The sequence below is a fragment of the Wickerhamomyces ciferrii genome, contig 00220 (assembly GCF_000313485.1).
Source record: "Wickerhamomyces ciferrii WGS project CAIF00000000 data, strain NRRL Y-1031 F-60-10, contig 00220, whole genome shotgun sequence".
Lineage (NCBI taxonomy): Eukaryota > Fungi > Ascomycota > Saccharomycetes > Phaffomycetales > Wickerhamomycetaceae > Hansenula > Hansenula ciferrii.
In genome coordinates this window covers 27,700-52,556 of record NW_011887520.1, presented here as the reverse complement: position 1 = coordinate 52,556, position 24,857 = coordinate 27,700, and the positions used below count along the sequence as shown (strand labels likewise).

The 24,857-nt window shown below is 27.8% G+C and overlaps 15 protein-coding genes across 15 annotated transcripts; 5 read left to right on the top strand and 10 right to left on the bottom strand.

Moving 5' to 3' along the window:
• Positions 1-67: 67 nt before the first annotated feature.
• On the bottom strand, positions 68-1,481 carry MSF1 (phenylalanine--tRNA ligase; the record flags this gene model as incomplete). The annotated part of the gene is made up of 2 exons (XM_011273858.1): positions 68-1,341; positions 1,460-1,481. The coding sequence occupies 2 exons, from the start codon at positions 1,479-1,481 to the stop codon at positions 68-70; spliced, it is 1,296 nt and encodes a 431-aa protein (XP_011272160.1).
• A 272-nt stretch (positions 1,482-1,753) lies between these two features.
• On the top strand, positions 1,754-2,440 carry MRPL16 (mitochondrial 54S ribosomal protein uL16m; the record flags this gene model as incomplete). Its single annotated transcript, XM_011273857.1, has 1 exon — positions 1,754-2,440. One exon carries the CDS (start codon positions 1,754-1,756, stop codon positions 2,438-2,440), a length of 687 nt encoding a protein of 228 aa, XP_011272159.1.
• An 85-nt stretch (positions 2,441-2,525) lies between these two features.
• On the bottom strand, positions 2,526-3,643 carry RFC5 (replication factor C subunit 5; the record flags this gene model as incomplete). The annotated part of the gene is made up of 2 exons (XM_011273856.1): positions 2,526-3,469; positions 3,553-3,643. 2 exons carry the CDS (start codon positions 3,641-3,643, stop codon positions 2,526-2,528), a joined length of 1,035 nt encoding a protein of 344 aa, XP_011272158.1.
• Positions 3,644-3,870: 227 nt separating this feature from the next.
• Positions 3,871-5,009, bottom strand: BN7_5573 (FAD-dependent oxidoreductase; the record flags this gene model as incomplete). The annotated part of the gene is made up of 2 exons (XM_011273855.1): positions 3,871-4,921; positions 4,984-5,009. The coding sequence occupies 2 exons, from the start codon at positions 5,007-5,009 to the stop codon at positions 3,871-3,873; spliced, it is 1,077 nt and encodes a 358-aa protein (XP_011272157.1).
• Positions 5,010-6,654: 1,645 nt separating this feature from the next.
• Positions 6,655-7,425, bottom strand: BN7_5572 (SIP1 domain-containing protein; the record flags this gene model as incomplete). Its single annotated transcript, XM_011273854.1, has 1 exon — positions 6,655-7,425. The coding sequence occupies one exon, from the start codon at positions 7,423-7,425 to the stop codon at positions 6,655-6,657; it is 771 nt and encodes a 256-aa protein (XP_011272156.1).
• Positions 7,426-8,008: 583 nt separating this feature from the next.
• On the bottom strand, positions 8,009-9,196 carry TFB4 (TFIIH/NER complex subunit TFB4; the record flags this gene model as incomplete). Its single annotated transcript, XM_011273853.1, has 2 exons — positions 8,009-9,036; positions 9,139-9,196. 2 exons carry the CDS (start codon positions 9,194-9,196, stop codon positions 8,009-8,011), a joined length of 1,086 nt encoding a protein of 361 aa, XP_011272155.1.
• A 226-nt stretch (positions 9,197-9,422) lies between these two features.
• On the bottom strand, positions 9,423-10,964 carry SIF2 (Sif2p; the record flags this gene model as incomplete). The annotated part of the gene is made up of 1 exon (XM_011273852.1): positions 9,423-10,964. One exon carries the CDS (start codon positions 10,962-10,964, stop codon positions 9,423-9,425), a length of 1,542 nt encoding a protein of 513 aa, XP_011272154.1.
• A 233-nt stretch (positions 10,965-11,197) lies between these two features.
• On the top strand, positions 11,198-13,357 carry EXO84 (exocyst subunit EXO84; the record flags this gene model as incomplete). Its single annotated transcript, XM_011273851.1, has 1 exon — positions 11,198-13,357. The coding sequence occupies one exon, from the start codon at positions 11,198-11,200 to the stop codon at positions 13,355-13,357; it is 2,160 nt and encodes a 719-aa protein (XP_011272153.1).
• A 244-nt stretch (positions 13,358-13,601) lies between these two features.
• On the top strand, positions 13,602-14,453 carry FES1 (Hsp70 nucleotide exchange factor FES1; the record flags this gene model as incomplete). Its single annotated transcript, XM_011273850.1, has 1 exon — positions 13,602-14,453. One exon carries the CDS (start codon positions 13,602-13,604, stop codon positions 14,451-14,453), a length of 852 nt encoding a protein of 283 aa, XP_011272152.1.
• Positions 14,454-14,554: 101 nt separating this feature from the next.
• On the bottom strand, positions 14,555-16,495 carry MMS4 (Mms4p; the record flags this gene model as incomplete). The annotated part of the gene is made up of 1 exon (XM_011273849.1): positions 14,555-16,495. One exon carries the CDS (start codon positions 16,493-16,495, stop codon positions 14,555-14,557), a length of 1,941 nt encoding a protein of 646 aa, XP_011272151.1.
• A 414-nt stretch (positions 16,496-16,909) lies between these two features.
• On the bottom strand, positions 16,910-17,311 carry BN7_5566 (non-histone chromosomal protein 6; the record flags this gene model as incomplete). The annotated part of the gene is made up of 2 exons (XM_011273848.1): positions 16,910-17,132; positions 17,262-17,311. 2 exons carry the CDS (start codon positions 17,309-17,311, stop codon positions 16,910-16,912), a joined length of 273 nt encoding a protein of 90 aa, XP_011272150.1.
• Positions 17,312-19,074: 1,763 nt separating this feature from the next.
• Positions 19,075-21,472, top strand: PBY1 (putative tubulin tyrosine ligase; the record flags this gene model as incomplete). The annotated part of the gene is made up of 2 exons (XM_011273847.1): positions 19,075-19,972; positions 20,394-21,472. The coding sequence occupies 2 exons, from the start codon at positions 19,075-19,077 to the stop codon at positions 21,470-21,472; spliced, it is 1,977 nt and encodes a 658-aa protein (XP_011272149.1).
• An 86-nt stretch (positions 21,473-21,558) lies between these two features.
• Positions 21,559-22,755, bottom strand: RXT2 (Rxt2p; the record flags this gene model as incomplete). Its single annotated transcript, XM_011273846.1, has 2 exons — positions 21,559-22,607; positions 22,728-22,755. The coding sequence occupies 2 exons, from the start codon at positions 22,753-22,755 to the stop codon at positions 21,559-21,561; spliced, it is 1,077 nt and encodes a 358-aa protein (XP_011272148.1).
• Positions 22,756-23,256: 501 nt separating this feature from the next.
• POL30 (proliferating cell nuclear antigen) lies at positions 23,257-24,104 on the top strand (the record flags this gene model as incomplete). Its single annotated transcript, XM_011273845.1, has 2 exons — positions 23,257-23,302; positions 23,395-24,104. 2 exons carry the CDS (start codon positions 23,257-23,259, stop codon positions 24,102-24,104), a joined length of 756 nt encoding a protein of 251 aa, XP_011272147.1.
• A 175-nt stretch (positions 24,105-24,279) lies between these two features.
• On the bottom strand, positions 24,280-24,810 carry MAK3 (peptide alpha-N-acetyltransferase MAK3; the record flags this gene model as incomplete). Its single annotated transcript, XM_011273844.1, has 1 exon — positions 24,280-24,810. One exon carries the CDS (start codon positions 24,808-24,810, stop codon positions 24,280-24,282), a length of 531 nt encoding a protein of 176 aa, XP_011272146.1.
• Between the last annotated feature and the right edge of the window lie 47 nt (positions 24,811-24,857).

The window sequence follows — 24,857 nt, the reverse complement described above, 5'->3', positions numbered from 1 at the left end:
ATATACAATATGTCTTTTATGAATATTTTTTGATTATTTCTATTTATTTACAAACAGTGTAATGATTTTATCTCAATTCAACATCAAATGAATTTGCAACAGTATCACGAATTTGATCTTGTAAAACATTAACTTCATCATTAGTTAAAGATCTATCCATTGATTGATAATTAATTCTATAACATTGACTTATACGACCAGTTTTTGGATGTTTAAATTCATCAACTAATGAAACATTTTCCACTAAATCTCCTGCAATATCTCTAACAATTTCCATTAAATCATTAATATGAACTTTTGAATTTTCTGATGGAATCCAAAATGAAACATCTCTTAAAGTACCTGGATATTTAGAATATGGTTTAAAAGTAGTAATTTCACCTTGAGAAAATTGTTTTGCAAATCTTTCATCTAAAGTCCAAAATAATCTAATATCAGGAATACCAAATAATAACATTGCAATTCTATCTAATCCAATACCAAAAGCCCAACCAATATGATTTTCAATCCCTGAATTTGTTAAAACTTGTTCTTGAACAACACCACATCCACAACATTCTAACCATTCACCTTTCCAAAAAACTTCAATCTCCCAACTTGGTGTGGTCCATGGGAAATATGCCTCGACCCATCTAACTTTCAATGGTTCATTAAGATAAGGTTCTTTATTACCACTTAATTTAGCAGATTTTTTAGCTTCATTGAAAACTTCATTAACTAATAATTCTAAAGTTTTTTTCAAATGTAAACCAACTAATTCAGTTTCTTTATCAGTCATATGTGATTGTTTTGGGTTTGTCTTTGGATGATAAGGTGGATTTGGATCTTCCACTATAATATCAATTTGAGGAATTTCAGAAATATCTTCTTCTAATTTGGCTATTAAATTATCACCATGTTCTGTCTTGGACCAAATTCTTGCACCTTCCATTTGATGGAATGCAGGATAATGAGTTCTATCAATTTCATCTCTTCTATAAACATCAGCAGATATGAAATAACCTGGTGTAGTATTTTTTTGGAAACATTCATTTTCATGAGCAGATGTATGAGTTCTTAATAATGTGGATTTATTAATATAATAAGTATCTGTCTTAGATCTACCTGGATGATCTTCAGGGAACCCTAATGAATCAAAATTTTCTTGAGTTGTTACAACAGGTTTAAATTGATTATAAAATGTATAACCCATGTCTTTAAATCTATTTTCAATTAAATTTCTTAAGATCCCTATTGGATGATCATTGTTTAAGTGTAATTGTCTTTGTGTTAACCCTAAGATTGAAGGTGTTACGTTTGTCCATTCATCTGTTTTATAAGTTTTACCATCAATTTCTAAAACTTCAGGTATTACTCGTTCTATTGAAAACCTTGGTTAATATTTATGTCTCATTGAAATTTTGATCCCAAAAATACTCACTTGTTGAAGCGAAACGCACAGAGCCTAGTAAAGATCTACTCAGAAGTCTAGCTTGAATCATAATAAACCAAAATACTTTCTTATTTCCCAAGTATTTCCCCTTTAAATTGGTTTTATTTCCCTTATGAATTATGAATTTGTTTCCCAAATTTCCAAAAGTTTATACTTTTGTACCGGAATTTACCCTAAACCACCAGTTCCGAGGCCAAAGAATCTTCAATTCGTTGAAAAAAATCATAAAAGTATACAAAATAATGGGTATTAAAGATCTTGAATAGTCGAGAAACTTGGAGATATTGAAGCTATAAGTGTTCAAAGTAGACTGGATCAACAATGTTTGCGTTAACAGGGTTCAACACAATCAAATCTAGTTTCCTACAGAGACCAACTCTTGGGTTAACCAACTTACCAGTTTTACAACAACAATTTGGTAAACGTTATTCACATGAATTAGCACCAAGATTTAAAAAAATTCAAAAAGCTCAAAAAGGTAGAATTCCAGTACGTACAGGTGGATCTATAAAAGGTTCAACTTTAAAATTTGGTACTTATGGATTACGTTTAAAAAGTGAAGGTGTTAGATTAAAAGCTATTCATTTAAAAGAAGCTGATGTTTGTATTATGAGAATGATGAGACCTATTGGTGGGAAACTTTGGAGAAGATTAAGTACAAACATTGCTATTTGTATTAAAGGTAATGAAACTCGTATGGGTAAAGGTAAAGGTGCTTTTGATCATTGGGCTGTTAGAGTTCCAACTGGGAAAATATTATTTGAAATTGCAGGTGCTGAATTACATGAAAAAGTTGCTCGTGAAGCTTTTAGAAAAGCTGCAACAAAATTACCTGGATTATATGAAGTTGTTACAATAGATCATAAACCAAGAGTTGGTTTAGATGCTTTTAAAGATGAAAAAGATACAATTAATTATTTTGAAGAAGCTCAAAAAAAACCATCAAAAGAATTATTAAATAAATTAAAATCTCAAGAAGAAATGTATAAATTATATAAAGGTCGTTAGAGGGCCTTAGGGGGAAAAGCCATTCACTTGTATATAATAAAGATTGTTACGATATAGATATAATGTAGTAATTATTTATTATTTTTTATACCCCTTTTTCAATTGCAACCATAGTTTTAGCAACAAACCCTTCTAAATGGAAAATTGATTTTGTACCTAAACTTAATCTTTCATCAAATATTGAAGCTAATTCCACAATACTAGGTTTTATATTATCATTAACTAATTTTAATAAATCAAATGTTAAATTTTTTAAAATTAATTTTGGTGGTATACAATGAGAAATTAATTCATAAAAAACAGTTCTTGATGATGATATTCTTGCAACATTACGATCTCTTGAAATGTTTGATGCTAATTTTAGGATAACTCCTTCCCAATCTAATGTAATCATTGGTGTTGTTGTTTTTAATTCTTGATTTTGCATAACTAAAGCTTCAAAATTTAATAAAGCTCTACGTAAATTTCTTTTACTTGCAATTGCCACTCTATTCAAAATTAATTCACGTTCTTCTTGTGATGATGGTAATGAAACTTCTTGTTTTTCACTTAATTTGTCTAAAATTTTAGTAATATCTTGTAAATTTGGTGCAGAAATTCTAATTAATAAAGTTCTTGATTTAATTGGTGCAATAATATTTGAAGTGGTATTTGAAATTAATACTAATCTAATATTTTTGGAATATTTTTCCATAGTTCTTCTTAAGGCAGCTTGTGCATCTCTTGATAAAGAATCAGCTTCATTTATAATAACAACTTTAAATCTATGTTTCCCACTAAAATCAACTTGTTCAGTTTGTGCAATTTCTTTCAAAAGATCTTGGATAACAACTCTATCATTATTCCCCAAATCACTTGGTGTAATTTCCATATGATATGGACTTGAAACAACATTAAATTCTAATTTACGATTTGTTGAAGTTGTAAAAGTACGAACATCAATCTTCATTTTCTCAACACCAGCACCAAATAATTCATGTAAGACGGCAATGACTCTTGTCTTTTTACCAGCACCTGAAGGTCCATATACTAATAAATGAGGGAAATCACCACTTGAAGCCTGGTATTGATGTTAGTATTTAGATCTTGATCGATCTAAGTTTAATTAATACCCACTAAAGCCTTGAGTCTTTTGGAAACATCAAAATGATAATCAATGGTATCTAAGGTATGAGGTCTGTATTTATCCACCCACAATGACATTATGAGATAATTGTATTCTTTAGTAACGGCTGTACTGTATTAGCTAATGGTCTTTTGGATTAATACTCGTTAAATAAATTTCATGACGCGATGATTTTTTTACGTGTATACTTGAAAAACCGCGACTCATACAAAACTAGGAAACAACCAATATCGAACTAAACAAACTACAAAGCTAAACTTATATTGAACTTATATTTATTCATATTTATAATTGTTATGTTCCATTATAACTTTGATTTATTAGAATATTCATTTGCCAATTTAACAACAATCTCAGCTAATCCATAAGAAGCTTGATAACCAGCCCCAGCAATCCCATAATTATGAATTATAGAACCAACTCTTTCAATACGAGGACCACCATTTCTAGCAGGTCTTAAACCAACATTCTCTCTAATAATATCAATCTCTTCAGGATTCCCAATTGATGGATCAACTAATTCTGGTAAATATTTCTTAGCTCTTGAAACCATCCTTTTAGTTAATCCAGAATCTGGTTGAGAATTCCAATCATTTGGTTGGAAAGTTCCACCAATAATGGAACCACCTTCTTTTCTTGGGAATATATAAAGTGATTCATTAACAAAGCCTTTTATTGGGACTGATATTTGTTTTGATGCACTATTTCTAACCCAAAGAATTTGACCTCTTATAGGGAAAACCTGGGGGTCTTCAACACCTGGTAAGAGTCTTGATAATAATCCTGTACAATTTATAACTAGTTGTGCTGGTAGTCCCGTGTGATGTAAATTATATGAATCATTAATATGTGAAACATGTTTTCTTTGAAGAGTCCCACCTAATCTAAAGATGCGTTGAAGTAAATAGTTTAAATAAAGTGTTGTTGATATAGTAACTGATAAATATTCTTGACCTGCAACAATTTCATCATCAGTATCATTACTTTGAACTTTAGGTAACTCTTCTTTTTCTAGATCTCTAAAACCTTGGACAAAATTTTTATACCATGGATAAGTCACTTCACCACCATTCTTTTTCAAATCACCTCTAGTAAAATATTTATGATGAGGAATTTTAATAACACCAGCACTATTAGATTCTTGTTCAGATAACCTAATGAATTCAAGATAACCAGGTTTATCTAAATCTTGTAAAAAAGTTTCACTTTTTGAAGCAAAACTACTCCAATTAGCACCAGCAAATGGTGAAGTATAATGGATATCTAAATCACCTGGGATGTTTCTCCCTACAATGGAGACATCATAACCTTGTTCAAGTAATTTTAAAGCAGAAGTTAATCCAATGACACCAGCACTGTGGATAGTTGTTAGTTTATGGTTTATGGTCCTTATTTAATACCCAGAGATACTACATACCCTAATACCACTACTCTTGGACCCATTTTTCTATAACCTTCACCTCTAATTGAATATAATTGAATCCAAGTTTATCTATCAAATAATTACTTGAGTCATATCTGAAGAAAGTGTGGATGCTTATCATGAATAATATGATAATATGCAGCTGATCGACAGCCCATTACCCAGTCGTTAACGTAATCAAAGATTATGTTTTCCCCTTTCACCAATTTTACAAATTGATTACTATACTACAAAACTTTTTAAATGTTGATTTCTGTTGGATAGCAGTAGCAGCATAGTGTTGTATTTCATCATACCTTCAAAGCTTTTTACGGATGTAAAAGACCCATGAGTTGAGTCATTGTCGATTCCAGGAATGTATTGCATTCAAATCTAATGTTTTCAAAGTGTTTTCAGAGTGAGCGAGGGTGTCTATCTAAATACATCTAGTTCTACTCATGTACAACGTAATAATCACAATATTGTTTATATGATTTTGATATTTGATGAGCAGTTAGATTCAATCTTTATAATACAATGTTTGTTTTGTTTTTCCATATAATCGTTGTAGTAATATCACCATGGAGATAATTATTATAAATTGATTTTGTGTTTGTGTTTTGTGTTTGGGTCATTAATTCTCTATATAAGCAAAGCAAATACAATGATATCCTCATGAACTTTGATATTGAAGTTTATTTGGAACTGCAATCAATAGTGGATGCATTGAATACAGGATTTTCAAATTTGAAGTTATAAATTCTCACCTGCGCCAAATAGCATTATGTGTTTTAAATATATGAATCAAAGATGATTATTTGAATATAGTATTCTAATCTCTTGTTTTATATATTAGACCAAGTTTGAATACACATTTGAATTGATTTGATTGATTGGATCTAGTATACCTACATGACCATATCATAATCATATTCAAGTTGACAATTTTCAAATCATTTATAATTATATGTAGTAATTACGATCACAAGAAATACAAATTCATTCTTGTTGACCTTTTCATAAGTTAGGCTGCGTGCGTTTCTGGCATCAAATTTTTGAGACGGAACAAATCCATATAATAGTGCATAGCTTTAAATATTTAGTACGTCTCAATAGTCTAATCATTAACTACATGATAGTACTCACAATTGCCTACATGACCTTGATGGGATTGAAAAATTGAATTCAATCATTTTAATACAATGTTATTGTTTTCATTTGTTGTAGTAACCACCATATCGGAAATTTTCAATTTACTAAGTTCTGTGTTTTTGTGCCTGAGTTTTTGTGATCATGATTTTTCTATATATAAACTACAATATTTATAAAATATTCCTGAATATCAAGATCATCCCATTAACCTTTTACTTTATACGTATACATATAAATTGTTCCTTCGATAACAACCTTTTCTGGTCCAGATCTTGTGCTAGTTATGTTCATGACTTCAATGGGAAATGAATGCCATATATTATTTGGCCTTGAAGTTAGATTATATACAGGTTTAGCTGGATAAAGATGATTATTACAATCTCTTTTTCAATCATATACCCCACTTTAAATATACATTTGAATTGATTTGATAATTGAATCTAATATATCAGATACATGGACCATATCATAATCATATTCATATTAATAATTTTGAAATCATTATACGTAGTCATTAAATTAAACACGATATCATCATAACTCAAGATCTCTTTGACCAAAAAACCTTGATATGATCAATATAATAAAATCATTTGTAGCTCTTGATAATTCAGAAACTATATCATCCCCCTTTAAATTTATCTTTTTAGCTCTTTGACCTAATTCTCTTAAATTTGACATTTCATTACTTAGTAAAACATCACTTAATCTAACCAAAAGGGCATAAATCCATTGAGATATCTTTTCAGGTGTATTATTATTTAACCATTTAGAAGAATATATTATTAGCTTAAGGTTTAATTCATGATCAATATTTGAAATTATTGCCTTGGTTGGTGGGTTTTGTATGAAATATGATCTCCATTCTGTAAAGTTTTCTGGGAATATGAAACTTGATGGGATTTCTAATGTTCCAGGTTCTGGTAATTTAGATCGTTGTTCTAGATATTGATTTAATACTGTGGTTTTGTATTCTTCAAGTATTTGATCCTTTTTATTTATTTCTTGTGGTTCTATAGATTGTTGTGATATTGGATTTGATGTAATTGATGGTTTATTCTCTTTGGAAAACATAACACTTGAACTTGATTCTGCTTGATGTCTAACCATTGCTAAATAAGTTTCTGCATCTGTTGGTATCGTGTCATTTGTTATAATTTGTAAAATTTCTTGTGATATTGGTAATGCTCTATATTGACCAAATATTGGATCTAATTGATTGGAATTTGAACTTGAACTCTGGGAATCCTGGGTTGATTGTCTTTTCCTTTGATTGTTATTCTGTTTCTGTTTTCTTTTGGTCATTGTGGTGTATTTGTTGTGTTATGAATTGTGTATATTTTGTTGATGTTTTTGGTTGATCTTTTGGTTCTTATATAGAAAAAAAAATCATTTTGACTCAAAATTTCCATCAAAACCATGAAATCTTTCAAAACAACAAACAAATGTCCAAAAGAAAATATGAAAATGATGAAGTAGAAACAGAAACACTCTCACCACTGAATACAACACAACCATTGATTTATTGTGATTCACCACCTTGTAATCATCAATCATTCACCAATCAATTAGATTATGAATCTCATTATTTAAATAATCATAAATATAAATGTTTGTCATGTCATTCCAAATTCCCCAGTGAACATTACTTGGATTTACATCAGACAGAATTTCATGATCCATTTATTCAAATTCAAAAAGAACAGGGGATAAAAGTATATAAATGTTTGGAAATGAATTGTGAAAAAATATGTTCTTCACCATTTAAGAGAAGATTACATTTAATTGATAAACATGGATATCCAAAAGATTTTAATTTTACAATTATTAAAAATGGATTATTTAAAAATCAATCATTATTAAAGAAATAAATATATACTTATTTTATTCATTTCCCATTTGTTGGAGCTGGAGCTGAAGCTGGTGTTGATGTTGATGCTTGAGTTGGCGCTGGTGTTGGTGTACCATTTGTTGAATTCCCATTATCCAATTTTCTCTTCTTCTTCTTTTTCCCAATAACTGCAGGTTTTCTTTTCAACTTCATAATAACATGATTATCAAATTCACTATCACAAGCAGGACATTTATTATCCTCTGGAATTAAACTTAAGATACAAAGACAAACACTACATACAAATCCAATATCAACAATTTTACCAGTCAAAAAGCATGAAGCTCTAAAATCAATATCACCTTTGTTTGGTTTTGTTAATATGTTCTTGATGGAGGGATCTATGAATAATGCAGTAGTGAAATATTGAATTAATCCATCCATGTTTTCTATATGTAAATAAACTCCATTTGTTGCATCACTTGCTTGTTGTAGAAAAGTTGCATTTAAACCTAATTGACAAACATCTATAGAAACTTTCATCTTTTGTGCAGCAAATATACAATTCATTATTGGGATATATTTTAAATGTTCATCTTGTGATATATTAACAATCAAGATCTTAGCTTTCATAAGTGAGTCATTTGATTGGATCTTATTAATATATGTTAACCCAAGGGATAATGAACTTGATAAATGATTTTTTGGTGGTGTTGTGGGTATAGGTTCATTATATAAATTATATAAATTTTCCAATAATTTTTCATCAACAACTTTAAATTGTCTATACATTGAAGAATTAATATAATGTTTAGTATTATTATCTGTTTGTGATGCTTCAGGAGATATAGATCTTGATTCTATACCTTGTTGATCTTCAGCTTGTAATTCATCAGATCTTGTTTTGGGTCTTGAAGTTGATTCTTTTTGATTATTATATGGATATAAAAATTTTGCACCATCTGTATGACTTGCTATAATTGCAATTTGATTTGAATTATTCAGGGCAAGGTGAGCATTCATAGCAACCACAAGGGATTCTAACATTGATTTAATACTTAATTTATCTTCAATAGATTGCCATACTATTGGATTTGTATCAAGAATTATTGTTAATAATGAAGGTGAATCCTCTGGAAATATTGTTAGTATTGAGAGGCAAAAAAAAAGCAAGAGCGTTCACATACCACTTAGGAACTTATTCCCAGCTTCTGTGGTGAATGCCTTATCAGCAATAGCATCCATTGTTTAATTATTTTGAAGTTTGTTTTGTTTTGTCATTGAGTATAAAACAATTTGCTTAATTTTCAGTATATAAATTGCAACTATATATTGAAATCGCGACCATGGGCTACAAACCAGTATAACGACAAAACAACAAATTAAAACAATTTTATATAATAATAATACAATTTATATAATTCATAAGTAAGTATGGGTTGTGTTGTATTGATTGTATTGATTGGTCGGTCTATTCCCCCGACACAACAACACTTTCACTATGAGAATAAGTAACAACAACATCTTTTGAATCAGAACTCCATTTTAAACTTGTTATTAAATTATTTTCTAAATCATCATTTGGTATCAATGGTTGATATTCACCAATTAATTTTAATTGTTCATCAGGTAATAATAAATCTATACTAAAAATTGAAATTTCACCTTCAATATTCCCCACTGCAATTGATTTTTTATCTGGTGATAATTCACCATGTAAAATTGGTACACCATCCATTACTATTATTGAAGTTTGTTTACTGAAATTTATATCCCAAATTCTTAAAGAGCCATCTAGGGAACAACTTATTATAAAATCATTTGTTATCCAATCCGAATATGTTACTGGTTGAGAATGACCTGATAATAATGAACAATTATTGAATCCATTACCATTCCATATTCTTATAGTTCGATCATCTGATGATGTTAATAACATTGAATTTTCTTTGTTATATTTTATTGATGATATAGCTTTTGTATGACCAATTAATGTACCCCATGGTGTTTTATTATCAATATTGAAAACTAATACACTACCATTTAATCCTGGTATAATAAATTTTGAATCATCAATCCATGTTGCATCAATACCCAAGTTTATAGTTTCATCTGATTCATTATGCACAGTGGTTTCATTTTTTTTCAATAAATCTAAATCCATAATTATATTCCCTGTGGTAACATCCCATATAATTAAATTACTATTAATATCAGAACTTAATAAATATTTCCCCGATGGACTCCATTTTAAAATCAATATTGGAGAATGATGTAGGTATAATACATTAATTAATTTCCCATCTGCAGCCCATAATCTTAATTCACCAGATTCTACACCTGTAACTAATAAATTCCCCATTGGTGACCATTTTAATATTGTAACATCATTTGATGTATTAAATGAAGATGATGGAGGATGATTTAAGATTAATGGTTTGATTTCAGAATTTGGTAAAATTACTGCAATTTTGGCTCTTGCATCACTTAAACCAAATGATAATACTGTGGAAGCAGTTGGATTAAAATCAGAATAAGTACTTGGTTCAAATGTAAATTTTTTCTTTAAAATTTTAATAAAATCTGGTGATTGTTCTTTAACATCCTTGGTATCATGACCATTCTCATCCCCATTCATAACATGATCACCTTCTTTATCCTTGACTTCCTCATTTGTTTCATTTGGATCAATTTTTGCAAAACGATCTTTTGATTCTAAAGGTGGATTAATCCCACTATCAGCATTTAAAGCATGGAAAACACTAAATTTTTCATCATAAAACTTATCTTCTTGAACATCACCATTCTGTTTAACTAGTTGATCCGCTTGTGAATATAATATCCCCTTTTGTAATAAATTAACTAATGAACCTATTGGAATGGATTCACCATATCTCTTGTCGAATTTTTGCACTGTGGATTCATCAGAAAGAGCAAAAGCTGAAACTTCGAGTCCTGATTCTTGGAGATACCTCCATACGAGATAGTTGACTTCATCAGAGTTGATGGACATTGTGATCTTGTTGGTGCTGGTGATGTTTCCTTCTTTTTGGTGATATTCCTGTGTTTTTATACTTTTTGAAAATCCGTTGTTTATTTTTTTGAGAAATTTAAAATTGACACTTCAACAGATTTCAATCAAAACTATCAAAACATCAACAAAATTGAATCAAAAGCATCAAAAACCATTGAACAACTGGTATCAATTAGACAATCCACCAATTATACACTCTTAAAAGTCACAATATGGTGGACTTCTCTTTAAGAAAAACAAAAGCATTCAAATCCACACAGGCATCAAAAGGTTCTAATCCATACGCTAGTCTAAAGAACAACAATTATGATCAAAATCATCAAAATGTTAAATTACCTTCAATTGCTAAAAAAGATCAGGAGAAAATTGGGAAACTAATGCAAAGAAGAATGTCTATTCATCAAAGTCAATTACCAAACATGTATCAATCAAATGAGAATGGCCAAAGTGTTCCTGCATTGCCTAATAATGGGATTATCCCTTCAAGACTTGGTGGGAATGTCATCAATGTTTCTGAGATTACACAGGGAACACAGGGAAGAGCTACAACTAGAATTCCTAGTAATCCTGGTGCTAATATTGCAGTTGGTGGTGGTAAATCAACCACTAAAAATATGGATTTACAAGATCCTGCTGTTATTCAATTATTAACAGATTCTGAATTTAACCCTCAAGATTTCATTAGATCAAGACTTGGTGATTCTACTGCATCAGATATTGATAGATTTAATTCTAATTTAACAAGTTTAAATAAAAGAATTAATAATGATATTAAAATCGCATCAAATCAAACTTTTGATAAATTATCAAATGCAACAAAAGAATTACAAAAAACTGATTTAGAATTGAAATTCTTGAGAAATTCTATAAATGAATTAATGGAATTAACTAATGATATGAAAATTCAAGCTGAAAAAAAAATTCAATTAGAATTTGTTCAAACTAATGAATTAACAAAGACAAATTCCACCAAGAATCGTCAAAAGCGGGCACAAGATAGAAGTTCAATCCTTGTATTAGAGAAAATGTGGGCAAATGAAATGAATTCATTATTTAAACATGTTGAAGGTGCACAAAAATTCATTGCTGCAATTCCAGGACGTCATGTTATAACTGAAAGTGGTCGTTGGTATGAATTAAATTCTGCAACTTTTAAAACTTTACAACCTGCACATATTTTCCTATTAAATGATTTGGTATTAATTGCAACAAGAAGACGTAAAAATGGAATGAAATCAAAAGATTCATCATCTGTTAAAATTCAATCACTTGTTGCTGATCAATGTTGGCCATTAAGAGAAGTTCAATTTATTGAAATACCAAATTCTCACGACTCTAAAGAAGTCTATACTATAAATATTAAATATAATAGCTTAAGCTATATATATCAAACTGATAGATTAGATCATTATAATAAAATTTTATCAGGTTATAAAAAAGCAAGAAATGAATTACGTGATATTTCAGAAGCTGAAAATATAAAACAAAGACAATTAAGAGATTCAATGACTTTATTATCAATTGGTGGGGATAATAAACCAGTAACCAATGGTAATGGTACCAATGGTTCTTCAACTCCAAATAGACATAGTTATCATAATAAAAGAAATAGTAATGTTATATTACAAGATTTAAGTACCAGGATGCATAGTCGATCAAGAAGTATGGATAATTCAAATACTTTAAGATCATTAAAGAAAATTGATGATATGGTTGATGAATTAGATGTTTTGATATTTCATGAATTATTTGAAGAAAGTTTAACAAAACTGAATGAATTAGAAATTGATCTTGATATGCAAAAAAATCAATGTAATAATGAAGAAATATTATTTTTCAATATTATAAAATTAAAAATTAATTCACAAAAAGATGAAATTATCAAAAAATTAATAAATTTGATAAATAAACCAGAAGTACAATCTATAAATTTAATTGAGATTGAATCATCAATTAATTTATTAATTAAATTAAACCTGGTTGATATTGCCAAAATCTTATTATTAAATAATAGATCATCATATATAAATTCATTAATTTCAAAAGTTGAAGAATCCAAAACTCAAATAACAAATTATATTGAAGAAATTACAATAATTAGAATTCAAAATTTAAAATCAACAATTAAATTATTTAAATCACTTTTCCCCCAAACACCATCAAATTTAAGTTATTTAGTTGAATGGGGGTTAGATGAAATTAAATCACATATTAGAATTTTACAAAAATCTATAAATGGTGTTGTATTACCTAAAACAAGTTTACAATCTTCAATTTTAATTATTCATAGACAAGTTATGGATTTGAAATTGGCTGGATTGGATGTTGAATATCTTTTTGATGATTTTTATAAGTCTATTGATACAAAATGATGAATATAAAGACAATGAAATACTAAGAAGTTATAAATAAATGAATAAATGAATCAAAATTAAAATCTTTGAGGTTATTATCATGTGTCCCGTAACACTATTAGTAATATTTTTTTCATAGAAGATTCTCGAAAAGGTTATGAAAATTAATTTATAAAGCGATGAGATGCACTAAATAAATATTGGTAATACTTGTTTCTTAACCATCACTTTATTTATTTCAAAAAGATATAATTTATACACAATGGACAAATTATTAAACTGGTCATTAGCACAACAAGACCCAGAAACCGCAAGCAAAGTCGGAGCACCAGATCCAAAATTATTAGCTGAATTATTTGGACAAAATGTTGATGATCCAACTCTTATGAAACAAAATATTGAATTAATTGAATCCAATGAAGCAACAGATGAAAATAAATTAATTTCTTTTGATAATTTTGAAATGTTAATTGAAAATTTAGATAATGCAAATAATATTGAAAATTTAAAACTTTGGCCAAAATTGATTAAATTCCTTGATTGGGAAAATTTAGAATTTGTTAATTTAACTTTATCAATTATTGGTACTTCAGTTCAAAATAATAATAAATCACAATTAGATTTTTTAAAATATGATACTGGATTATCAAAATTAATTCAATTAGCTCAAAATACTAAAGAAGTTAGAGTTAAAGCTCTTTATGCATTATCAAATTTAATTAGAAATAATGAAAAATCTTATGAAAAATTTAATGATTTAAAAGGTTGGGAATTAATTGGTCCAATAATATCAAATCCTGAAGTAAATGATAAAACTATATTAAGAAGTTTATCCCTTTTCAATTCAATACAAACAATTGCACCAAAACAAGAATCCTTTGATCATATTCATGATTATAAAATTATTAAAATTTTTAAGAATTTGATAAAGAGTAATGATAATATAAATGTTATTGATAAAATTTTAAATACTATTGTTGGATTAATTAATGATGGATATAAATTTGATTCTGAAGAATTAGGGGAAATTAAAAATATAACTGAATTTATTGAAAAAGAATTTAAAGATGTTATTAATCTTGATGATTTAAAAGTCTTAAAGCAAGTTAATTAAATATACATAGAGTATCATGGGAATTATAACTAACATCATGTATTATAGATCATTTAATAAAATGGAATTTATTAAATCTAGATATTCCAAAAAATAATCATTCACCTTTCAATTAATTCCCCATCATTTAAAGTGGAAAATAATTTAATTATTGAATTTTCAACATTTTTATTAACTAAATTTTTCCCATCTGCACCTTTTGGTAAATAACCTCTTGTACAATATTTATATAAATCACCTAATGAAGGTATTGAATCAATAATTCTATTTGCTTTAATTTCAGTCATGAATTTAAATTGTAATAACATTTTTAAATAAGTATCATGAGTTGATGAACCTGATTTTATTGTACCAATATTTGCCAAATCCTGGTTTCTTTCAAATTTATCATATCGAGATGATGAAATGGTATAAGTCATTGATTTTAACCAAATCAAAGTTTCATGTAAATTTTTTGTTGGAAAAATTTTAAATCCATTAACTTGTAAATTTGAAATTTCTGATTCAATTTCTTCACTTGATAATGTTGTTAAAGTTTTTGATTTTGTTGTTTTACGTCTTTTGGTTGTTTGACCTGGTTGTGGTTCTGATTCATCCTGGGTCATTCTTGATCTTACTTTTGCAGTATATGTTCTATTTTCTTGGACTTTTAATTTTTGTAAAAAAGAATCATATTCAATAATTAAAATTATAATGTTTTTATATTGAGGATTTGATTTTTGGAAATTTTGAAATTTATTTAATAATGTTTCAAGTTCCATCATAAGTATAAATTCTTGGGCTGTAAAACATAAGACACATTGATTTTCTTGAATAATTCTTTGATTAGATATTGGTTTAAAACAATCTTCATTAGGTTCATAAATTGAATTTATTTTCCTAAACCATGAAATACAATTCAAATCTTGATTCCATGGTTCCACATGAATTGGATTTAATTCAATTTCATAATTATCAATTTTTTTAAATTCATTAATTATACCTTGGGGTAATTTTAAAATCATTTCATTTAATAAATCATCTTTTTTTCTATTAACACGATTTGCCTCCTGGTATTGTTGTTTATCAAATTTATCTTGTAATTTTTGTCTTTTTAAAAGTTCTTTTTCTTCTTTTGTTAATTTTGTTGTTGTTGTATTTGTTGTATTATTTCTTTTTGTTGGTCTTGAAGATATTGGGTTTATATTTGGTAATTCAGTTTCAGAAAATGATTTTTTATTAAATGAAATATCTTGGATAGGATCTGAAGATAAATCAGATCTTTCTTGAAGTTGTTTTTCTTGTTGCTTGGGGCTTGGTTTTGAATAATCAATTGGTTTTGGCCAATTATAATCATTTTTTTCTTCATATTTTAATTTTTCTAATTCAGATTGTGCTTTAATATGTTTTGAACGTTTTTTATTATTATTTGTAAGTTTTGTAAGTTTATTTAGGAACTTGTTTGGAGAATTTTCATCATCATCATCTTGATCTTCTTCTTCCTGGTCATTATCATCATCAGATAATTCAATATTATGATTTGGATCTAAATCATATATTGGATAAATTGGTTGAATTTTAGATTTAGTTTGTCGTATTTCACCAATTGAAGATGAAGAATCAATTTTATCTTGTGAACTTGATAAAAACTTGGTTCTTGTTGGTTTTGATAAATGTTGAGAACTTGAACTTATTGGTATTATTGAAGTATTTGAAATATCTTTATTGTGTACTTTTTGAGGTTTTATTGGAGTACTTGTATTTGAAGAAGGAACAAATAATTTTTGTTTATGAGGTCTTATTGTAATTTCATCATCACTATCTTCCAATATTCTTGTCAACAGATCACCAGCAGTACCACCAGTACCATTACCACCTTGACCACCACCTTTAATATCTCTTGCCTTAAAACTTGAATTTATTGGTGAAGAATCCAATGGTATAATATCAAAAGTTTGATTATTTTGATCAACTTCTTCAGGTTCAGAATCTATGATTTCCACTATCTCACCATCATCAACATCTTCTATTTCATCAATATCAACGATTTCTATTGAATTCATTATGATCTTTTGTTTTTCAATGGATATCTTTTGATTTGTATACAGCGGTTAATTTGATATTTTATGGTGATTTAATTTTTTCGCGTCTTTAAATAAAAACATCAACAACATCAACATCAACAAAAACATAGAATAGACTAGTATAAAATACAATAGATAGTATATATTAATAGTCTAGTATAATATATGATACAACTGTTTACACCTACAACCAAATTAAAATAAGATCTAAGCTTATATTGTAACACAAAGAAATGAATAAAAAAAGATAATAGAACATAGAATAACTGATGTAAATCAGTTTATAAAAGTAAAAGTTAAAATACAATACAAAATATAATCATAGCAACAATAATTTGATCAAACAATCATTTGATTAATCAAACAATATAACTGCTTACGCAGTCATATTGTTTATTCTTCATCTTGTTGTTGAGCTTGATAATTAGCTTTTTCTTCTTCATATCTCTTTTTATCAGCTTCAGCTTTTGCATTATAAGGTTTTTTACCTTCATCATCTAAAGCTTTCCATCTTTCACCTAATAATTTACCAACACCACCAAATGAAATACCTGGATTTTCAGATCTAACAATATCTCTATTATCATTAGCAAAGAACATATAAGCAGATAATGATCTTTTTGGAGCGTTTGGGTCTGATGTTGTTAGTATAATGAATGATGATAATAACAATAGAACAATAGTATTATAACAAAAACAATAGTATTATAACACAATTGTTCACTTCGTTCACAATTGTTGATACTCACCCTTCTTCTTTCTTGAAGCTTTGGTAGTTTTTCTTGGAGCAGACATGATTAATCTTTGTTGAAGTTAGTAACAAGTAAAAGAAGTAAAGTAAAAGTGGAAACAAGATTTAATAAATAAACAAATTTGAACGTGAACACGATTGAAAACAAAAATTGAAAAGCGCGTCAGTGATGAAAAAGTAAACAATCAGCCTAGTTTTTGGTGGTCTGTCTAGAGTCTAGAAGGAACTCTGCCTAACACTCTGCCTAAGGTTTTCTTAATCCCTGCCTAACATCCTCCCAACACCACCAAAAAATCAAAACAAACCACGAATTTTAAAAAACCACGAAATTTTAAAAAACTGACAATTTTTAAAAAAACCACATCAAATGAATTTCCCACAATTTTAATAAGAAACTGGGTTTTGAAATAGCAATTAGGGGGTGAAGGAAATAAATAATCAATTAATTCATGGTTAATTAATGAAATCAATTAAATATCGATTGATTCAAATTCCATCTAGTTCATAATCCCTTGTAATCCCACTCTCCGATACCTAAGAGTATCTCCGGACCATACTATTATCATGATACCATTCAATGGTTCTTTCCACCCAATTGAATAATCAATTGAATCAATATATTCTATTATAATCCATTCTATTCTATTCCATTAACCTCCCTTTGTTTCTCTTTCTTGTTGTTCTGTTGTTCTGTTTACCCCTTCTCATTCTCCCACCTTATCTTTATGCATACATACAAATTCTCACACGTAGTTAATTTACTATGGTAGTGCTAATTTACTATGGGTGATTTTTTTATAAGTGAAGGAATTTTTAATAGTGTGTAGTATTTTTTGTATGGGAGGCAAAAAATTGGTGAAGAAAATTAAAGCGTAGCGGTGGCTGGGAGAGGAGGGTAATATTTACATAATACATTACATAATCATTATATTATATATACAAGTTATTCATTCTCTATTAATCTGTTTATATGCTGGCATGGACTCTGGTGATAATCCTTGGGACTGTACAAACTATAGTGTATTGTTAGTATCTATACTCATAGTAGTAAATAGTTGTTTACATACCTCCCCTATCTTTAAATTTATCTTGTAATATTTAGAAACACATCTATCAATACAACTCATTTCTCCCTTGTTTAAATCTCCTTCTCCATATTCTTCAGGTATACATTTGGTTCGACATGTCTTGAGCATTCTATATTGTGTTAGTAGTGGTTACAAGTAGTTGGTTAAGGTATACCCACGTATTAAATGTTGTGGCCATGGCTTCAAATTGTATTTCAGCTAATTTAATTCTTTCTGGATCAACTTCTTGATTGGCATATGCATTTTTTAATATAAAGGACATGATTGAATTACTTTGAGCGTTAGCGAAAAGTAATTGTGGTGATAATGATAATAATAATAATAATAATAGTAATAGTATTAAATGGTTCATGTCTTTTGATCTCTAATTGATTAATTTATTCATGAAAAAAACCCATCGCTTACATAATTCTGAAAGAAATCATAAAAAATTAAAGAGGTGTCTGGGTCAATGAACATTGAAATATTTATTTATAGATGGATATGCATGAATAGTATCATTTGATAGATTTTAGTTTATGAAGTATTATTATAGGTAATATATATCTAATAATCAACTAATGGTATATCTTTTCAGTAATTTATTGGTTCATTCATAGTTCATGAAGTTGATCGCGAATTTTCATTTTAAAGGTATTAAATTTTTATAGATCCACAGTTTTAAACCATGAAGATCAATAAACAATCCATACCTTCAACTAATCACACCAACCAACAACATGTCCGACAAAAGACTTCACGTTCTCTTAACAAATGATGATGGTCCATTAAACGATGAAACTTCTCCTTATATCAAATTCTTAGTTGATGCTATTTCAAAATATACAAATTGGAATTTAAGTATTGTGGTACCAAATACTCAAAGATCATGGATTGGTAAAGCTCATTTTGCAGGTAAAGATTTAACTGCTTCATTTATTTATACTGAAAATGATAATATTTCAAATTCATTCAAAGGACCATTCCCAACCCCACAATCTGAATTAAATAATCAAGGTTTAAAAGAATGGGCTTTAATTGATGGTACCCCGGCAAGTTGTACAGATATTGGAGTTCATCATATTTACAATCAGGAAAAAGGTCCTGTTGATCTTGTTATTTCAGGTCCAAATTTTGGTAGAAATTCTACTGCTTTATATATCACCTCGTCAGGTACCGTGGGTGCTGCAATGGAAGGTGCATTAACTGGTATTAAATCAATTGGGTTAAGTTATGCATTTGAAACTCGTGATTTAAATGTTGAAATAACAACTGAAGCTGCTAAAATAAGTGTTGAATTAATTAAATATTTGTATGATAATTGGAATAATCAAGTTGATTTATATACTATAAATATTCCATTAATTCAATCATTAAAATTTGGTGAAACAAAAATTGAATTTGCTTCAATTTTACCAAATAAATGGGGTTCAATCTTTAAACCTTTGGAACAAGAACAAGAATCAGAGGGGGATAAAGATATTATTGATGAATCAAGTAATCAAAAAATTCAATTTAAATGGTCTCCAAATTTTAATACTGTTCATGAAACTGTTTTAGAATCTCAAAAAAAAAATGAACATAATGATGGGATTGTTTTATTAAATGGTGGTATAAGGTATGTATTAAATTCTTTGAGTATTTGAGATATTGTTACTAACTGTTGTTATAGTGTCACTCCATTAAAAGCTATATTTAAAGATGTTCCAATTACTGGTGAAATTAAATTAAAGTAAGTTAATAAAGAACTTGACTTTATGTGTTTAATTCTTTATCTCTATTTTTTTATTACTTTGTTTATGAAATTTTAAATGTTTATGATAAATTATTTTATATCATTTTTAATTACGTATATATAAAGCTGATTTTATGTAAGATCATTATCTAACCTTTATTTATAGTTCGATTGTTGATGGTATAAATGATTTAAAATTGGATGATTCAAATTATAATGGAATTGCAAATATATCAATTGACAAAAATTCATACATTTATCCAGCATTAACTAAAGCTTTATCAAAACATTTACCAAAATTAACCATAACTAATAAAAATCAAGACCCTGATATCAAAACATTTCATTATGGTGAATATGAAGAATTAGATATTGATAGATTACAATCCAATCCTGAGAAATATTTTATAAATTCTTATATTTATAGAAAAGCAATTATAAGAAAACATTATCTTGCACATACTATTCATTCATATAAAGTTAAAAACCCCAATTCAATTTTACACAAGGCATTCCCTGATACATTTAATTTAGAAGTTGATTATGCAGAATTCTTGGATGATTCATTAGATGAATCTTTTGAATTAAGAAATGAAATTGAATCAGGTTTGAAAACCTGGATCTTAAAACCAAGTATGAGTGATAGAGGTCAAGGTATTAGAATTTTTCAAACAATTGATCAATTACAAAAAATTTTTGATTCATTTGAACAAGAAGACTCTGATGATGAAGAAGATGAAGACCAAGATAATAATGGTGTTATCACTTCACAATTAAGACATTTTGTTGTTCAAGAATATAAATCAAATCCTTTATTATTATCACATTATCAAAATAAAAAGTTCCATATAAGAACTTATGTTTTGGCAAATGGTTCTATTGATGTATTTGTTTTTAAAAAAATGTTAACTTTGTTTGCATTAACTTCATATACTTCACCAGAAATTAATGAAAATGATGAAATTTCTTTATATGGTCATTTAACAAATACTTGTTTACAAGGTGAAGAAGCATCTATTGAAAATAATAGTGTTGTTGAATTTTGGTCATTAGAAGGTTTAACAACAAAAGAAAAACAGTATATTTTCAATCAATTAGTAGAAATTGTTGGTGAAGTTTTCAAAGCTGCTATAAATGTTGATAAAATGAATTTTCAACCATTAGGTAATGCATTTGAAATTTTTGGATTAGATTTTATTATTGATGATGAATTAAATGTTTCATTATTAGAATGTAATTCTTATCCTGATTTTAAACAAACTGGTGATGATTTAAAATCTTTAATTTTTGAATTATTTGATTCTGTTGTGGAAAGATCTGTTGTACCATTTTTTAAAGGTGGAAAACCAAATGATAATGAATTTTTAGTTAAAGCTTATAGTGAGAATTTGAATTCTTGGTAGAAGGTCAAAAATCATAAAATTAATTGATACATTGTTTATATATATTATACATAGAAATAGATGTTTGTTTTGTTTGTTTAAATTCATTACATTGCAGATCTTCTTGGTCTACCACTTGTTCTAACTTCTGGAGTTGAAGTTCTTGAAGGAGTTTTATCTTTATCTTTATTTGAATTAACACTTGATGATGATGAAGAAGGTGGTTGAGGATTTGCAGCTTGAGCAGCTTCTTTTTCATCTTGATAAAGATCACTTTCATCAGGATCTCCATTAATTTCTTTTGACCATTGTAAAATTTTTGATTTAAGAGTCTCGGCTCTTACTAATCCATTTCTTAAAGTTGTTAAATTTCTAATTAATTCTTCAGATCTTTGTAATGAAATTTGTGATAATTGTCTTGCTTCTTCTGCATCTTCAGGATTTAAACCAAAATTTGAATCAAATTTTAATTGAGGTAATGCGAAAAATGGATCAGTTTCTTGAGTTGATTGTCTTCTCGTTATTCTTTTATCTAAAATATCAATTTGTGGTTCTTCTTGATTTTCTAATTGTTGTTGCTGTTGTTGTTGTGTTTGTTCTGGAGTCTCTTCTTCTTGATTTATTGATGTTAAATTATGATTATATTCAGGTAATAATAATTGAGCTTCTAATAAAGGACCACAATCTTCACCTAATAACGTATCTAATAATTTTGATAATTGAATAACATTATTTTGTTCTCTCTCTATAGTTTCAATAGCTTGTTGAGCTAATTTTTTCAATACATCTGAATTATAAGTTCTTGATAATGAAGAACGTGTAACAATATCTGAAGGATGAGAAATTGGTGCCAAGATTTTTTCAATGTCAATTTGATGATATGGATCATCATCTTCATCAATTTCTAAATGTTCTTGACCATTTGTTGATGTTGTAGAATTTAATAAATCTGTTGGATTATAATCATAAACATAAGTATCTAATCTTCTTCTCTTAACAATGGATCTTTTGGAATGATTATAATGTACTTGTTCTTCTGGTTCATTATCATTATTATATCCATTAATTCTATCTCTATGAACTTTATTGGATCCTAATTTTAATTTATTACCTCTATTTGTAGTTTCTCCATTAATTTTACCTTGATCTTCAATATCTGTTGACTGTTAGTGATCAAAACTACAACTGTGCTATCATCTGGTTATACATACACTCTTCTTCCTTGACACCTTTAACTTTATCACTAAAAGCACTATATTTCAAAAATGTTAGTTACTTCCAACTCCATACAATAAGTCCAACATATAATATCAATATGTATATTTTTTGTAAACATACGTGATGAGTCTTAAAGCCTCTTGTTCTGATATATCACCGTCTGTAGTCATTATGAAATCCTCTGATACTTTAATCCGTATTATCTTTCCAAATAAATATCCATATACAAACTCAGATTATTTATATACAAACCAAACCAAAGGTATACAAATCTCTCAAAACTGATTTTGTTACTGAAATTTATTGAACAGTGAAAGAAATGGCAGAAATTTCTTAAATGGTCATGTGACTTTTGATCACGTGAGTATTATGTAATTTCTGACATAATCATTTTTTCGCGTCATCTTTTTTTTTTTAAATGTAACGCGTCTTTTTCAAAAATTTAAACCGCGTATTTTTCCATTATGAAAATAAAACGAAACTTTTTAAAATTTTCTTCTTATTCAATTATAAGTTATAACCTTTTTGTCTAGATATCTATCAGAGGATAATCAAATAACACATAAATCACATCACATATATATACAATGCTTGAAGCTAAATTTGACGAAGCCAGTTTATTTAAAAAAGTTAGTACCCTTTATTTGCCATTGAAATATATGGGTTATCAATTGAATTTCCAATACTAACAATCATTTAGATTATCGATGCTTTCAAAGACACAGTCCAACTTTGTAACTTCAACTGTACAGAACATGGTATCACTGTCCAAGCTGTTGATGATTCTCGTGTTTTATTAGTCTCTTTATTAGTTGGTGAAGATGCTTTTTCAAGTTATAGATGTGATAGAAATATTACTTTAGGTGTTGATTTAGCATCATTAGCAAAAGTTTTAAAATGTGGTAATAATTCAGATTCTTTAACTTTAATTGCTGAAGATACTCCAGATTCTGTCTTGGTTGTTTTTGAAGATACTGAAAAAGATCGTATTTCTGAATATTCATTAAAATTAATGGATATTGAATCTGATTTCTTAAACATTGATGATATGGATTATGATTCTGTTATTACTCAACCTGCTACTGATTTCCAAAAAATCTGTAGAGATTTAAGTCAATTATCAGATTCTTTAAATGTCTTGGTTACAAAAGATACTGTTAAATTTGTTGCAACTGGTGATATTGGTTCAGGTAGTGTTATTGTTAAACCGTTTACAGATTTAGATAAATCAGAAAATTCAGTTAGAGTTGAATTAAATAAAGCTGTTAATTTAACTTTTGGCTTAAAATATCTTTTAGATATTATTAAAGGTACTTCATTATCACAAAGTATTACAATTAAATTAGCTGATAAAACTCCAGCTTTATTTGAATTTAAATTATCAAGTGGTTACTTACGTTTCTATTTAGCTCCAAAATTCGATGAAGAAGAATAAATTTAATTTAAAATTTATTATTTTATTTGTTTTTGGTTTTTAATGTTTCAATTCATGGTTTTTATATAAAGTTTCAAATAGTTTTCAATTTTTTAGTTAACAAAAATACAAAAAATAATGTAATTAGATCTACATAAGCTTGTAATTTGGACATAATTTTTAATCATTAAACTCATTATATAACTTTTGGTTGTAAAGGTGGTAAAAATGCAGATCTTGTTTGAGATTTTTTAGTAACTGGTAAAATTAATCTAAAAGCATCATGTTGATTTAAATAATATCTATAAAGTCTTTTACTCCTTATAAATCCCATATTTTCATATAATGTAATAGCAGGTATATTAACAACTTCAGTTTCAAGCATAACTTCATCACAACCTTGTTCAATCATTTCATTAATTGTCTTTTTAACTAATTCTTTAGCAATACCACGACCTCTATATTGTTTTTGAACAGCCAACATACCAATATAACCTCTTAATCTAACATCTCTATGTGGTTCTAATTTTGATATGACAACTCCTATTAAATTATCATTTCCTGTTTTGGCTATATAACAAAGATCTGGCCATTGATTTAAGAAAAATCTATAAACATAGATTGAATATGGTTCTGATAAATCATCACTAATCAAACTTTTAATGCATTCGAAATCTTTTTCACTTTCAATTTTCAGCTGTTCATAATATATCTCTGAGTCACTCATCATATAACACTATCACCACACCAAACAATCAATTCTTCAAATTCTTT